Genomic DNA, 12,962 nt, shown 5'->3' with positions numbered 1-12,962 from the left:
AGACCATAAGCAAACTGTAATGAGTTGCTGGATTTCTTCACACTACGTATAACCTTCGAGATAAGACTGAAAAGTCTAAAAATTACTGAAGTTATAGATTTAATTATAAATGTATCTTCTCAATGACTACTGTCTTGACTTTCAATCAAAGCAAATATATAAAGTTGAATAGAAATATGGCTACTACGATTTCTTTGTGCTAATAAATATGAAATAAGACTTAAAAAATAAAATCAGCCTTTACCTAAATAAATATAAAGAGCTTTATTTACCAGCAAATAGTGATACCACAAACACAGACAAAAGGAATACAGTCTCTTAAAATGTTTATTTTTGTCAGAATAGCTGACGATTTTCTGTTAAGTCTTTTGGTTCATTATTATAACAAGCATCTCCCCCTTGAAAAATCCACTTGAAATATTTCAATCCTTGAGGTAAGAACTAAAAAAAAACAAAAAACCAAAAACCATTCTGATTTTTTTTTTTAAAGAAAAAAAAGTTTTTAATTCCTTTAACTTGATAAATAGAAATAATCTCTTCTTGTTCTACTCTGGTGAACAAAAATGTACTTTATACAGCAAAGTATCCAGTCACTTATTGGCAAACTGAAGATGAAAACCTACCCATTTACACGTTCGACTCAAACACAGTGCAATACTTCCATGTTCATAAAGACTTTTAAAAAAAAAGACAAAAACAGTTACCAACACTCTTCTGGCAAAGACAAAGGTTTTGGAATGGCAAAAGCAACAGAGGTTTTAAATCTCGAAGCTCCAGAAGGGAATTAATCGGAGTCTTCATCATCAAGATACTCCTCGGCATTGCTTAATGTTCGAACAGCATCTAAACGGAACGGGGGGAGAGCAAAACAGAGAAATTACAAATTGCTCAGATTATGTTTTCACTTTCAAAGCTCCTGATAGCTCAACAAATTGTAATCTTTCCTCAGACCCAGGGACTATACTTCCCCCAAGGATCTTTTTCAACTCTTGCTTTCCTGCCTAACTGCTCACTTTTTGGTGTCACAGAGGCTGACAAATACAGCTGTCTGCACGTTCTTTAGATGTAAAAAAAAAAAAAAAAAAAAAAAAGCACGTGGTGCTACGGTACCATTAATCTATCTCGCACAAAATGCAACCAGCCACATGCACCATGACCAGCATGGAACACACGGGAAGCCCCTCCACTCTGACCACTTGTACTTCCAACCTCCTCTCCCAAGGACAAGCGCGCACACACGGCTTGGGTCAGCCGACAACCCTCGGCCTTACCTGAAGGCAAGGTCACTGGGTAGAAAGATAACTAATGAGGGGGAAAAAAAGGAAAAGAAAGAGAATGAAAAGACAGAAGCTTTAGTTTCATTTTTAAAAATACGGACAAAGTAGGCTCAGAAACAAAAGAATGAAAATAAATAAATAAATAAATAAAAGTTTGAAATGGAAAGAACCGAACCCCACCATAAGTTAAATTAGGCTTGAACAGGATTCAAAAAGAAGACATCTGATCTTTAACTGTTCACCTATTCAACGGTCTAGTTAAACACCTATAAGCAACAGATTAAGTGAGGTATAATTTTTTGGGGGGGACTGAAATGCAAGTATAAGTACACTAAAAGCTCAATAAATGTATGTTATCGTGGTCTCTAAATACTATATCCCCATGCTCACTGGAGATATGACTGATTTCAAGTCTGAGGCAGAAAAGTAAATGATGAACCTGGAACCCTTGTCAAACCATAAAACACAGATGCTATCAAAAAGAGCGTCATTTTAAACAGATTCACGATCCAACCTGAAGAAGCCTCCACTAGCCAAAGAGGGACCATTAAGAAGGATACTAGGGGTGCCTGAGTAGCTCAGTCAATTAAGCGTCTGCCTTCAGCTCAGGTGCTGATTCCAGGGTCCTGAGATCAAGCCCCGCATCAGGCTCCCTGCTCAGCGGGGAGCCTGCTTCTCCCTCTGCCTCTGCAGCTGCCCTTGCTTGTGCTCACGCTCTCTCTTTAAAAAATATTTTTTAAAATGATACTAAATATGATGGATTGAAACACAGCACATATTTCAACACAAACCAAAGAGAATTCACTAGTCCTTATTTTCACCAGTACCTTATTTTGGAAACTCATTAACAAAGGACAAGAATCAAGCCTTTATTCTGTCCCCACTACACAAACTATTACCTCTGAGCAAACAAACCGTGGATGAAGGGAATTTTTTTTTTTTTTTTTACAGAATGTTCCTGGCTAATAACTGAGAAAGTAGTGACAGAATTCAAATACCACCATTTTGCAACTGTTCGTGAAATAGTGGATCTAGACGATGATCATCAGTGAATGCTAACGCCACAGGACAAGTGACAAACACATTACGTGCCTCTGACGAAACAACACAGCTTTCTTCATGAAGTATTCTTCCCTTTACCACTTAGACAGACCGACAGATGAAATGTAAAATCTAACCAAACCTCTAGATCTAACACTGACTGACAAAAGTACAGAGAGGAAAGAGTAACATGACAAAGAGCACCATGGGGCTGCACACAGGCAATGTCTAGACTGGGAAATTCAGGAAAACCGACCCAGCTTCTTTAATAAGTAAATGGCCAGGCTAGTGAAGGAGAGGAAGAGGAAAGGGAGAGGAAGCACTGATTTAACAGACATATCTACCAATCAGAGTCTAACCTTATTCAGACCCTGACTTAAACTATAAGCAAATAAGTAAACAGATAAATAGGTAAACAAAGCATAAACAAATATGTATGAGAAAAAGGGGCAAATTTGGATGACAGGATTTATTTGATGATCTGAAGGCATTATTAGTTTCATGTATGCTGATGATACGGTAGTTTTTCCAGTCATTATCTTTACAAATTTAGGAAAATAATTATTGAGAAAAGGGAACGGACAAGGGAGAGTCGGCACAAAGGAGGTAGAAATGGACTTATCTTCTACAAGAAGGAAAGATGAACAAACAAGTGGATATAAACAGAACAGAGGCCAACTTCGACGATTTCACAGCAGCTTCCAAACTCCTAGAAGTCTCCAGGTTGTCTGTATTCGTGTCCATCCTTATGAGAAGTTCTGGAAACCTGCGCGGAATATACTTTGTCCTATCCCACACACACCCATGAACTTCAGGACTGGCTATAAACTTGGGAAAAGCAGCTTTTTAAACTAAAGACAAAAAGACAATAGCAAAGCTCTTTCCAACGCTACTTTGTTACTCTGATCCTATGTTTTGCCTATTTGAGATATTCTTTGTGCTTCCATGGCTACTCCTGCCCTTTATTTCAACCTCGTTTCTCCTGTTAGCAGGAGAAGATGGTTCGCCATGGTGCAACGTTTGCTGACAGGAAATCAAGAAACAGGAATGAGCCAGGCAAATAAATTCCTTCTCCTTTCTTCCTTTCATGGATTGCTCTCAGGCAGTTTCCCTGGAAACTTCTCATATGGGCAAGTGCTGAGGAGCTATTCTCTTTACAGTTCAACTTGGGGCGTGGCCATCATGGTAATGTATCTCCTAGCGGTACATCCCCTTCTCCCCTACCTCACTTCCATTTCTCCTCAGTGTCACTGACCTGGATTTGCACATTCCAAATCAAGCACCAGCACTTAAGACAGACAAATGATGAATGAATGAATGAATGAATGAATGAATGAACGAATGGTGGAAAGAAAGATATAGTAACCTGGATACATTTCATAGACACAGTATTAAGCGAAAAGCTGTTAGACACAAAAAAGTACATACTGTTTGATTCCATTTATATCAAGTTCAAGCATAGGCAAAACCAGTCTATGGTGAGAGAAGGGGAGGATACGGAGGGGGCTTCTGGGGTATGGAAAATGTTCTCTATCTTGCGGCAAATAGGTGTAAACACAGTTAAAACACACACACGCACACAAGATGTAAACTTAGGATTTATATATTTACTTAATATAAATTATACACCAATTTGTAAAAACTAGAGAAAGAATTTAAAGCTGAACCCTGGCCCCATACTCATATCCCAAAGTTACCCTTCAAGGTAACTACAAAATGTGACTTGTTTTTTCTCTATAAAAAAATGCAAGATGTGCTTTTGTAAGTGGGCAACAACATCAGAATATACTTTTTCCAGTGCAGAGTCTGTGCTGGCAATTAGCTATATGGTCTAATATTTAACTCTGATTCCAACTACGATCATAATACAAATGGAAACATTTTACTGGATGATTGCGGGAATGAAGCAAGAAAAAAGAGAGGAAAAAGGTAATATGAAAACTGAAATATGAAAACTCATTTCTTGCCTTTGTGTGCCAGGCCCCCAGATTACCTCATTAGTGAGTCCATTATCTAATCAATACAAATTTAGGAAAGTAGACTAAAGACACTTGGCATGAACAGAGAAAAAGAGACCTACCTCCCAGCCCTATTCCACAAAGACTGTAGAATGGTGAGGGGAAAAAGAACAGTTTGCCACCTGCCTCTCCCAGCTCCCACTGCTTATGGGGAGGCTTTTGGGTACTGCTCTCGGGAGTTTGAGGCAAGAGTGGTATTTTCCTTGTCTACCATGATCAAGCTTAAGTAAGTATCCATGAGTCTCCGATAACCTTCAGCTCATAAGAAGTCTTACCCCACAGTCAGGACATTCTGAAGGGACCCATATAGCAACAGGAAGTCAGTGGCAGAAAAAGGAAGTTAGGCCATAGTCCAACTTCCGGAACCAACCAAGGCAGCAGAAAGGTGAGATACACGCCAAGTAAAAGTACCTCTCCCTCAGAGCTGCATATATGGCTTCTCGATCAAAATGTAGGACTGCTAGGGAGCACCACCCAGCTGGTAAATATTTTCTCACTCGCTTAGCAGACCCTCAATCCATCTATGCATGAGTAATTACCGTGCAGAAACACCAGCTCTGCCAGTGAGCAGTCATGGCTTAAATAATTAAGGAACCCAAGCTGCTTAAAGGTTTAATGGTTTACACTCTATCTGAAGTTGAAAGAAATAAAAAACTGGAACAAAGACCTATCTGGAGTAAAGAACAAAAGGAACAGCAGATTCGTGAGGAGGGGTATGATGGGAATCTGGTGATGGACAAGGAGGATAATTCTGGGAAGCTCCCTTTGGTGAATCATGGAGAGGGGGACTGTTTGCTATTTTTGACTGACTAAAGCAGGAAACCAAAGGACTGACTTTATTTTGTTGCTTCTGCTGGAACTGGGCTATGGAATAAGATAATGTTGTCTCTTCTCATAAGACAAAGGGTACCTAGCTAAGGAAGAGAAAAGCTTTCCAAGAGTTCAAAAATTAATGGGAATGTGATTCAAATGATGAAACCAGTACCTCATTACACAAGCTCAGAACTTCGAGAGTGATATTACCCTCAGCTTACAATGGAAACAAATGCACTTAGCCTCTATACCGGAAATGTCTCAAAAGTTGTTTTGGCGATTCTCCACCAGTATGGATCAGTCTAAACTTTAGACTCTAAAACAATACTAGAAAAGGTTGGAATGATGAATAGCAATGTTAAATAAAGACCTGTGAAACGTGAGTTCTCCATTAAAATACTTCTATTCTAGAAAATGGTGGAAAAGATGTATCAATCATTGGCTTATCCTTCAAAGTGGCATGAAAGTGCCAAACGTAAGAGTAAAGTAAGGCTTGAGAAAAGAGGGGAGGGAATAAAAAGACTGAATGTGCCCTCCAATCAAATCATCTTCTACTTTTCTTTTTTCTACCTCTGGGTTCCTTGTGGGCCCGGAGGCTGATGGCGAAGGAAAGGGAGAGACAAGAGAGGGGAACAGGAAGAAGGGTTAAAGCATTTCTTTCAGGGGGAATCATTCATTCAGTAGGTTATGTACTGAGAGGTCCAATAAATGGCCAGTCTCTGAATAGTAATCATGAAGGATGTAAATGGGTTTAACACCTTTTCTTTAACACCTTTTCAAAACAACCACATGAACCTTTCATTTTTTTCTTTCAAACCTATTCTCCCACACCAGGAGATATTTTTATCTTCAAGGATGTATACCTAAACTTCACCTTTAAAAACCACCTCAGAATCTATAAATAAACACCAAATTGTTTACCAAGTCTAGAATAATTCTGATTATAGTTTACCGATACTCTCATTTAAAATAGAAACCAAATATCACTGTGGAGCTCTTCAGTGCTTAACTGAAAATTATTATTTAGAGACAGCCACTTACAAAAACCTATCAAGGATACAGAGACCATGGCTCTCTGATAAGGGCTCTAATGGAAAGCAAGGTGATTACAACTTGACTATAAGGCACAAAGGAAACATACAAAAAACACTAGAAGGTCAATGTCTCTTCAACTTGTTCGTATGAAGGTATTTCTTCTATGGCCAACGTTCCAAATTAGACCAAGGAGATAAAACCTAATTTCAGAACCACAAGAAGAGTTTCCCAAGAAAAAACTTCTTCCCAGTTCTAGGATGATAAACCTTGGTCGTGATGGTGCCCAAGGAGAAAGAAGAATTAAAGCCAAATACCTGTGCCCTGTTTCTTTTTCAGGAGAGATGCGCAGGCGGCATTCGTAGCCATATCCAGGGCCAGCTTCTTCTCATTGTTTCTTAAGTCTGTTCTTGCACCTTTCCCCCAACACAAGAAAAGCACATCAGGTGTTTCTGAAGAATCTAGAGTAGCAGACAATCTTCCTTCCACCCAAACTAATCACTTTGGGCCAAACTAACTGGAGAACCACTCCGGCCCTGAAGTAATAAGCTTTTTCAGAACAGTAAAAGCCCATTTGGCATCTTTAATCAGGGAGCTTGCTCCTGGACCCCGGGTAAGTTGGCACCATTAAAATACAGCCTTTCCTTTCAAGTCCTTAGAATACTGCATGTGACTTTTCGGCAGGGAGGTGACTCTCCCCGAGGTGAATCCTGAGTCAGTTAGACTCCTGTGTGTCCTGGCACCAGTGTTTGGAGAGTCAATGTAAGACACCCGTTGCTTCTTGAGAAAATACCACATGGCTTGTGCCTGAGGGGATTAATATTTTATATCTGTAAGTATACTCCTTTGCAAATTAGCAGAAGAGTAACACAATAAAACCCAGAGGCAATGCATTGTTCCCGCAGCCCATCTTTGACTTCCTTTTCTCGTCGTCTTCGCTATGGTAAAAATTAGATCAGAATTCGCGAGTCCATCTTCACTGTTAAAGATTCAAAAATATAGACGTATGCTGAACAGAAGCACACGTGCCATTTCATCCCCCAACTGACCCCTTCCTTCCCCTTCTCGCTTGTCCACAGGACACCATTCCCAGCAACCCTCATCTCCCTTACGTGCGTGAATGCACTCACAGACATATATGTATACATACACAAAATCGTATCACATATACTGGTCTGTAAATTGATTTTTTTAACCTAACAATACATACGGTATTCCTTAATACCATTCCTTATTAACACACATCATTATGGCCTGATCTATTTAAATATATGTAAGTGTTCAATTTTGTGGACACTGCAAAATTTACTTAATCACCCCCCTAGCGAGGGGCACTTAGGCTGTTCCTTTATCACAAACAATACTGCCGTAAACCTCCTTGAACAACATCTTTCTGAGGTATGGTTTTCTAGAAGTGACGCGGGAATGTAAGGATACGTACATTTTTAATTCTGCTAGCTACAGTCAGATTGCTTTCCAAGAAGGCTTTACCAATTTACACTTTCTGCCACAGTGTAGGAGAGGGCCATTGTCTTTGCAACCACATCCTCTTCCATAAACAAGAAAATAAATGTAATGAAACTCAAAGGCACAAAAACAACTGAGTTAAGAAAGTATGGCATTAATTAGGAATATGGTGGTTGTGTGTCAAAATCGCCCTCGTGAGCAGATTTAGATCTACCCATAGCGAAGGGTCTATAGAAACCTCATTCTCTCATTGCTCTATAGGTAAAAAAAAAACCTGGAGGGTTAAGAGTTCTGGGGCGCCTGGTTGGCACAGCGGTTAAGCGTCTGCCTTCAGCTCAGGGCGTGATCCCGGCGTTCTGGGATCAAGCCCCACATCAGGCTCCTCTGCTATGAGCCTGCTTCTTCCTCTCCCACTCCCCCTGCTTGTGTTCCCTCTCTCGCTGGCTGTCTCTATCTCTGTCAAATAAATAAATAAAATCTTTGAAAAAAAAAAAAGAGTTCTGTGACTAATCGTATCTTACATTAAATTACCCTTTAGAACTCATGTACATGATTTCTGTCAGGACAGGAAATGCTCAGAGCCAGCAATGCAACAGAAGAAACAACCATTTCCTGTGTCCCTCTCCCCCGGCGCCACCCAAGAGAAATACAATGTGAGCCACATATGTCATTTCAAATTTTCTAGAGGCCACATTTTCAAAAAGAGGAATTCGTTTTCATCATACATTTTCTTGAACCCAGTATATCCAGAATGTGACCAGTTAATCATAGAACCAACGTAAAAATTACTGTGACGCTTCACATCTTTTTTCACTAAGTCTTTGACAGTTGATGTGCATTTTACACTTACAGCACATCTCAGCTCAGACTAGGCTCATTACACGGGCTCAGTGGCCCAAGTGGTTAGTGGCGGCTGGCACAGATGGTGCAATTCTCAGCATTACCTTTAGGGGGCACTAGAGTGGTCCTGGCGCAGTCTGATCTTTTTTTATACCTGCGGTTTCCATCATCAACATATTTTAAATCAGTAACATTTCCTCTCATGTATCTCTCAACACTGCCCCGAGGATCCCTAATGACAGTGCATCCATATGACACCTTGGGATTCAAGCAACTTATATTATAGCCTTCTGGACCAGGGTAAAGTATGCGGGGATATGCCTGGCCCTTCGTACGGGTTAATTACTATTTGCGGGACAAATGGATGGATGGGTGGTCGGTCCATAATTTCGCTGTCCCCTCTGACCTGTACAGAAATAGGGAATCGAGGCATCTTCTCATTCTTTGTACACCTAGCACCCGCTCAGCTCGAAACAGGACATTATAGCTACAGCTTGCTTTCCTATCTACCAAGACTTTCCCGTGTGAACAGGGGCCTCAGCAAATCTACCCATACAGCTGAGATAGGATCTTCTCTGCACACGCACGCACACGCATGCACACGTGCACGCACGCACATCTTTCTTCTAAGGCCCTTTAATCCTGCAGAAATATACAATAAACAAGCCCTAAAAGTAATACACGTAATCTTAAAGCTTACCAAGCTTTCAATTTAAAACTAAAAACTTCATACAAATCACCTCAACACTGTAATTTCATCTTATTGTAACAACCCGGTGATACAGAGTGAAAGTTAAAATCCCAGTTTCAAAACACCGAGGCTATTATTCTTCCTACTATTTCAAATGATATAGCCGGATGTAGCCTATTTTTCCAGGGTACGCGAAGGCCAGAGAAACTGGGCACACGCTTTACCTTTTTCCAGAAGCAACTGGACGATATCCGCATAACCCTTCCAGGCAGCAGCATGTAAAGCTGTGTCTCCCAACTTGTTCTACGGTGATTTAAAAAGAGAAAGCAGCATTTTAAAAAATAGAGTGAGTACTGACAATAGGCACGAATTCAGGCATGAATTCAAGTACACCTACAATGAGAACGAGTCATGAAATCGTATAATATTCCAAAGAGAGAAAGGAGACTCATGAGAGGACAGAAGAGTCATGTGGGGGGGAGGGGAGGGGACAGAGGAGCAGAAACCGAACTGGCAGGGCACCAGTGGAACCGCAGATGCCCGCAGAGGGCGACACGGGGAGGAAGCAAGCAGATCTATCCCTGCAGAAACCTCGCATGAATTAGCAACTGGAGACGCCCGGAGACGCTGGAGGGGGCATGAGGCGTGGGACTGAAAACAAGAGGACTGGGTGAAACTGTTTATGGAAGTAATTAGATCACCTTCCTTTCTCCTTGCTGCCAGGTGACCCCATACAGATGGCAGAATTACCCTGTTGAGAAATTAACCAGATCGTTTCCAAGCCCGTGGAACTTAGAGGTACAAGGGAAAGTGGCGACGAGGCCAGGAGCTAAAAGCAGTGGGTGAGCTTGAAGACCTACAAGCTGAGCTGCAAGCTGCCTTTACCTACCCCACTGCCCCAGGGTGCACTGTGTAGCATCTACCCCCGGGGCGGGAGGCTGGAGGATAGTTCTCTGGTGGAGTGGAACAGCCCTACACGTGAAGGAGGGAGAGGGTACTCACACTGACATCTGGGTATCACCCAGCGAAACAGCCAGGACCTTACTTGACCCTATGGAGAAACCCCATAAGCATGCAGAATGCCCATCACACTTCAACATGAATGGACAGACAAGGATACTAGGTATTTGAGGAGAGCCTCCATTATATGAGAAAAGATCAAAACAAAATTAATGGAACTCAGGGGAAAAAGATAACAGCACAGTATGACAGAAAATGTTTTAAAAAGCTGTAACTAATAGATCTGAGCTATAACATGAAAGAGCATAATGGAACCAGAAAAGATGCTACTTAAAAGTAATCATCAGAGCAGAAGGAAGAGCTTATAGTAGACAGAATTCTAAGATGGTACCCAAGATCCCTGCCCACTGGGACCCACCCCCTGAAGAATTCCTCCACCTTGAGTATGGGTGAGACTAATGAATATAATGGGATATCACTCCCATAATTAGGTTTCTAATCAGTTGATGCTGAGTCCATCAAAAGGGAGATTATATGCCAGGTGGGCCCTTTCCCAAAGGTACAGCCTCAGAGACCCAATCTCCTACTGGCCTTAAAAAAGAAAGCAAACAGCCATGTTGCGAAACGTCCACGGAGAGGGGTGATCTCTGAAAGCTGCGGGCCAGAGCACTACAGGTGCAAGAAACTCAATCCTCCTGGCAAACCTGAGTGAGCCTGGAACAGGATCTGAGCTCCAGAGGAGAACCAAGTCCAGCCAATCCCTTGATTCCGGCCTGTGAGACCCCGAGCAGAGAACCCAGCTGTGCCAGGCCCAGAATTCCAGGCTACAGAAAGTATAAGACAAATGGGTGTCGTTTTAAGTGGCTGAGTTTGTGGTTTTTTATTACACTGCAATAGAAAACTTACACAGGACACTAAGAAATTGAAAAGGTAACCAAGATAAAGGTAAGAAAATCTCTGAGAGAAACTAAAATAACTGGGCCTCAATGTTAAGAGGTCCTACCTCACTACAAAGGGGCATTCCAGAACCAAGAACAAAGACAATGGTCAGTAAAAACTGGAATAGAAACAACAGACAGTATTTTTCCAGGCTGAGAGAGTCCACCATCGTTACTGGGAGGAGACCCACTCTAAAGCACATTGTGGTGAAATTTCAGAACACCACGGACAGAGTGACAATTCTGAGCGAGAGAAAAAGCAGATCACACGCAAAAGAATGGGAATCGAAATGGCACCAAACCTCTCAAAAGCAATCCTAAAAATTAAATACCCTAGAGCCCTGCCTGCAAAATTCTAAGGGAAATCATTTTCAACCTCGAATTCTGTCAGGCAAATCATCAATCCCGTGGTCCCCTTTCTTAGGAATCTACTTGAAGATGTTCTTCAACAACAGAACGGATGCAGAACTGAAGACACACCACAGGCGGGAGGTGAAGGTAAGGCTTCCCAGGAAGATAGCAAAGGGCAGCAGGGCCCAAGCTGCTCAGATCAGAGAATAAGGATGAGAGCTTCGGGAAGCACCACTACCATCGGGGGGCGGGGGGAGCAGTTATCTTACACATTTTGGAAAAGCATGTCAAGAGAACGTGAAACAGTGTGGAAGTCTCTAGTGAGATACAAAAACCAAAAACCAGCTAAATAAAAGTCAGTAAGTCTAGAACAAAAGTGACACCAGCAATGAGCAAAATTTAAATAGCCATAATACTTGTAAGCATTGCAGAGTAACATAACCGAGAACTCTGATAGGATACGTGGGGGAGGACCAGAGGAGCAAAGGTTGGGAGCCCGCAGATCAGAGTGGGGGCAGTGACAAGCTGAAACCTTCAGACAGGACACCGGAAGATGATGAAGATGATGACTTAGGGAACAGCTCCGTAGGCATCTTGGGTTTATGCAATCTGGACTTCAGTACCATAGTGATTTTTTAACTAATGGGTTTGTAGTGTTTTGATTAAAAATGGTATCAAAGATACTAAATGGGAAAAGGTCAATTCAAGGCACAAAGAAAGGCCTTTGCATGCCCATAAGCTGCACCGCGAGAACAAGGCAGGTGTATTATGATGACTGACTTCTGCGTAAGCGATCTTACCTGTTGGTTCAGTTCAATGTTTGGTTGAGTAAACAGCACTTCCACTATGTCTGAAATTCAAAGAGGAAAGACATTTTTTAAGAATGAAAAGGAAAAGGCTGACAAGAGTATGCATAATAGTTTTAAAAGAGAGGATTCCTTAGAAGAATCTTCAAGAACATTCGTGTAACAAAATTTTTTAAATTTATGTAAGTACAAGACTTAAGAACCTAAAAAATAGAATTATCTAGGGAAAAGCTGTTTTCAAATAATCTGGCTTTTGCATTTTGACATGGCAACCACTGTAAAAATAACTCTACATTCGCTATGCTACCTGATATTCACTTAACTAATCTGTGTTTATTAGCTAAAATAAGATCGGCTTCCTTTTGGGAAACAGCCAGAAACTTTCCTTTGGCTCTGCTATTTAATCTGCTGGGTGCTTTGTTTCTGGTTGTTGTGTTTGTTTTGTGTGTGTGTTATAGGGAGAAGTAAATGGGTGTGGCAGATGTTTGGTCAGGCTGAAACAGACCTAGAAATTCCACTTGTCATATTATTGATTATAACTGAGAAGGTTACCAACTCGATCACTAACTTAAGCAGATGCGGTCTCTCCCCTCCATTGAACAGCGTGCACTCAACTTAAAACGTAAATCACGAAAGCGTATCTTGGGAAAAACTAAGCTGGAGGAGTCACGTCTGCCCCGTTCTTCTGTAAGATTAGATCCTAGGGTTTGCTTTTACATGACTATTGT

At 41.3% G+C, this 12,962-nt stretch overlaps 1 protein-coding gene across 2 annotated transcripts in view; it reads right to left on the bottom strand.

The window, feature by feature from the left end:
* Positions 1-309: 309 nt before the first annotated feature.
* Positions 310-12,962, bottom strand: part of OSTF1 (osteoclast stimulating factor 1) — a 49,220-nt gene continuing 36,567 nt past the window's right edge. Inside the window, exons 7-11 of one of the 2 annotated variants that reach the window (XM_044391084.3) lie at positions 12,229-12,278; positions 9,404-9,482; positions 6,499-6,597; positions 1,272-1,302; positions 310-843 (exon numbers count right to left, since the gene is read on the bottom strand). In XM_044391084.3, the coding sequence (XP_044247019.1) occupies positions 804-843; positions 1,272-1,302; positions 6,499-6,597; positions 9,404-9,482; positions 12,229-12,278 (299 nt within the window). In that variant the 3' untranslated portion in view covers positions 310-803. The remainder of the gene's footprint in view (positions 844-1,271; positions 1,303-6,498; positions 6,598-9,403; positions 9,483-12,228; positions 12,279-12,962) is intronic. The other variant, XM_026518827.4, reaches the window with a different exon arrangement.

This window comes from Ursus arctos, unplaced genomic scaffold, assembly GCF_023065955.2.
Source record: "Ursus arctos isolate Adak ecotype North America unplaced genomic scaffold, UrsArc2.0 scaffold_33, whole genome shotgun sequence".
NCBI classification, from domain to species: domain Eukaryota; kingdom Metazoa; phylum Chordata; class Mammalia; order Carnivora; family Ursidae; genus Ursus; species Ursus arctos.
This window is presented reverse-complemented; position numbering and strand designations above follow the sequence as displayed.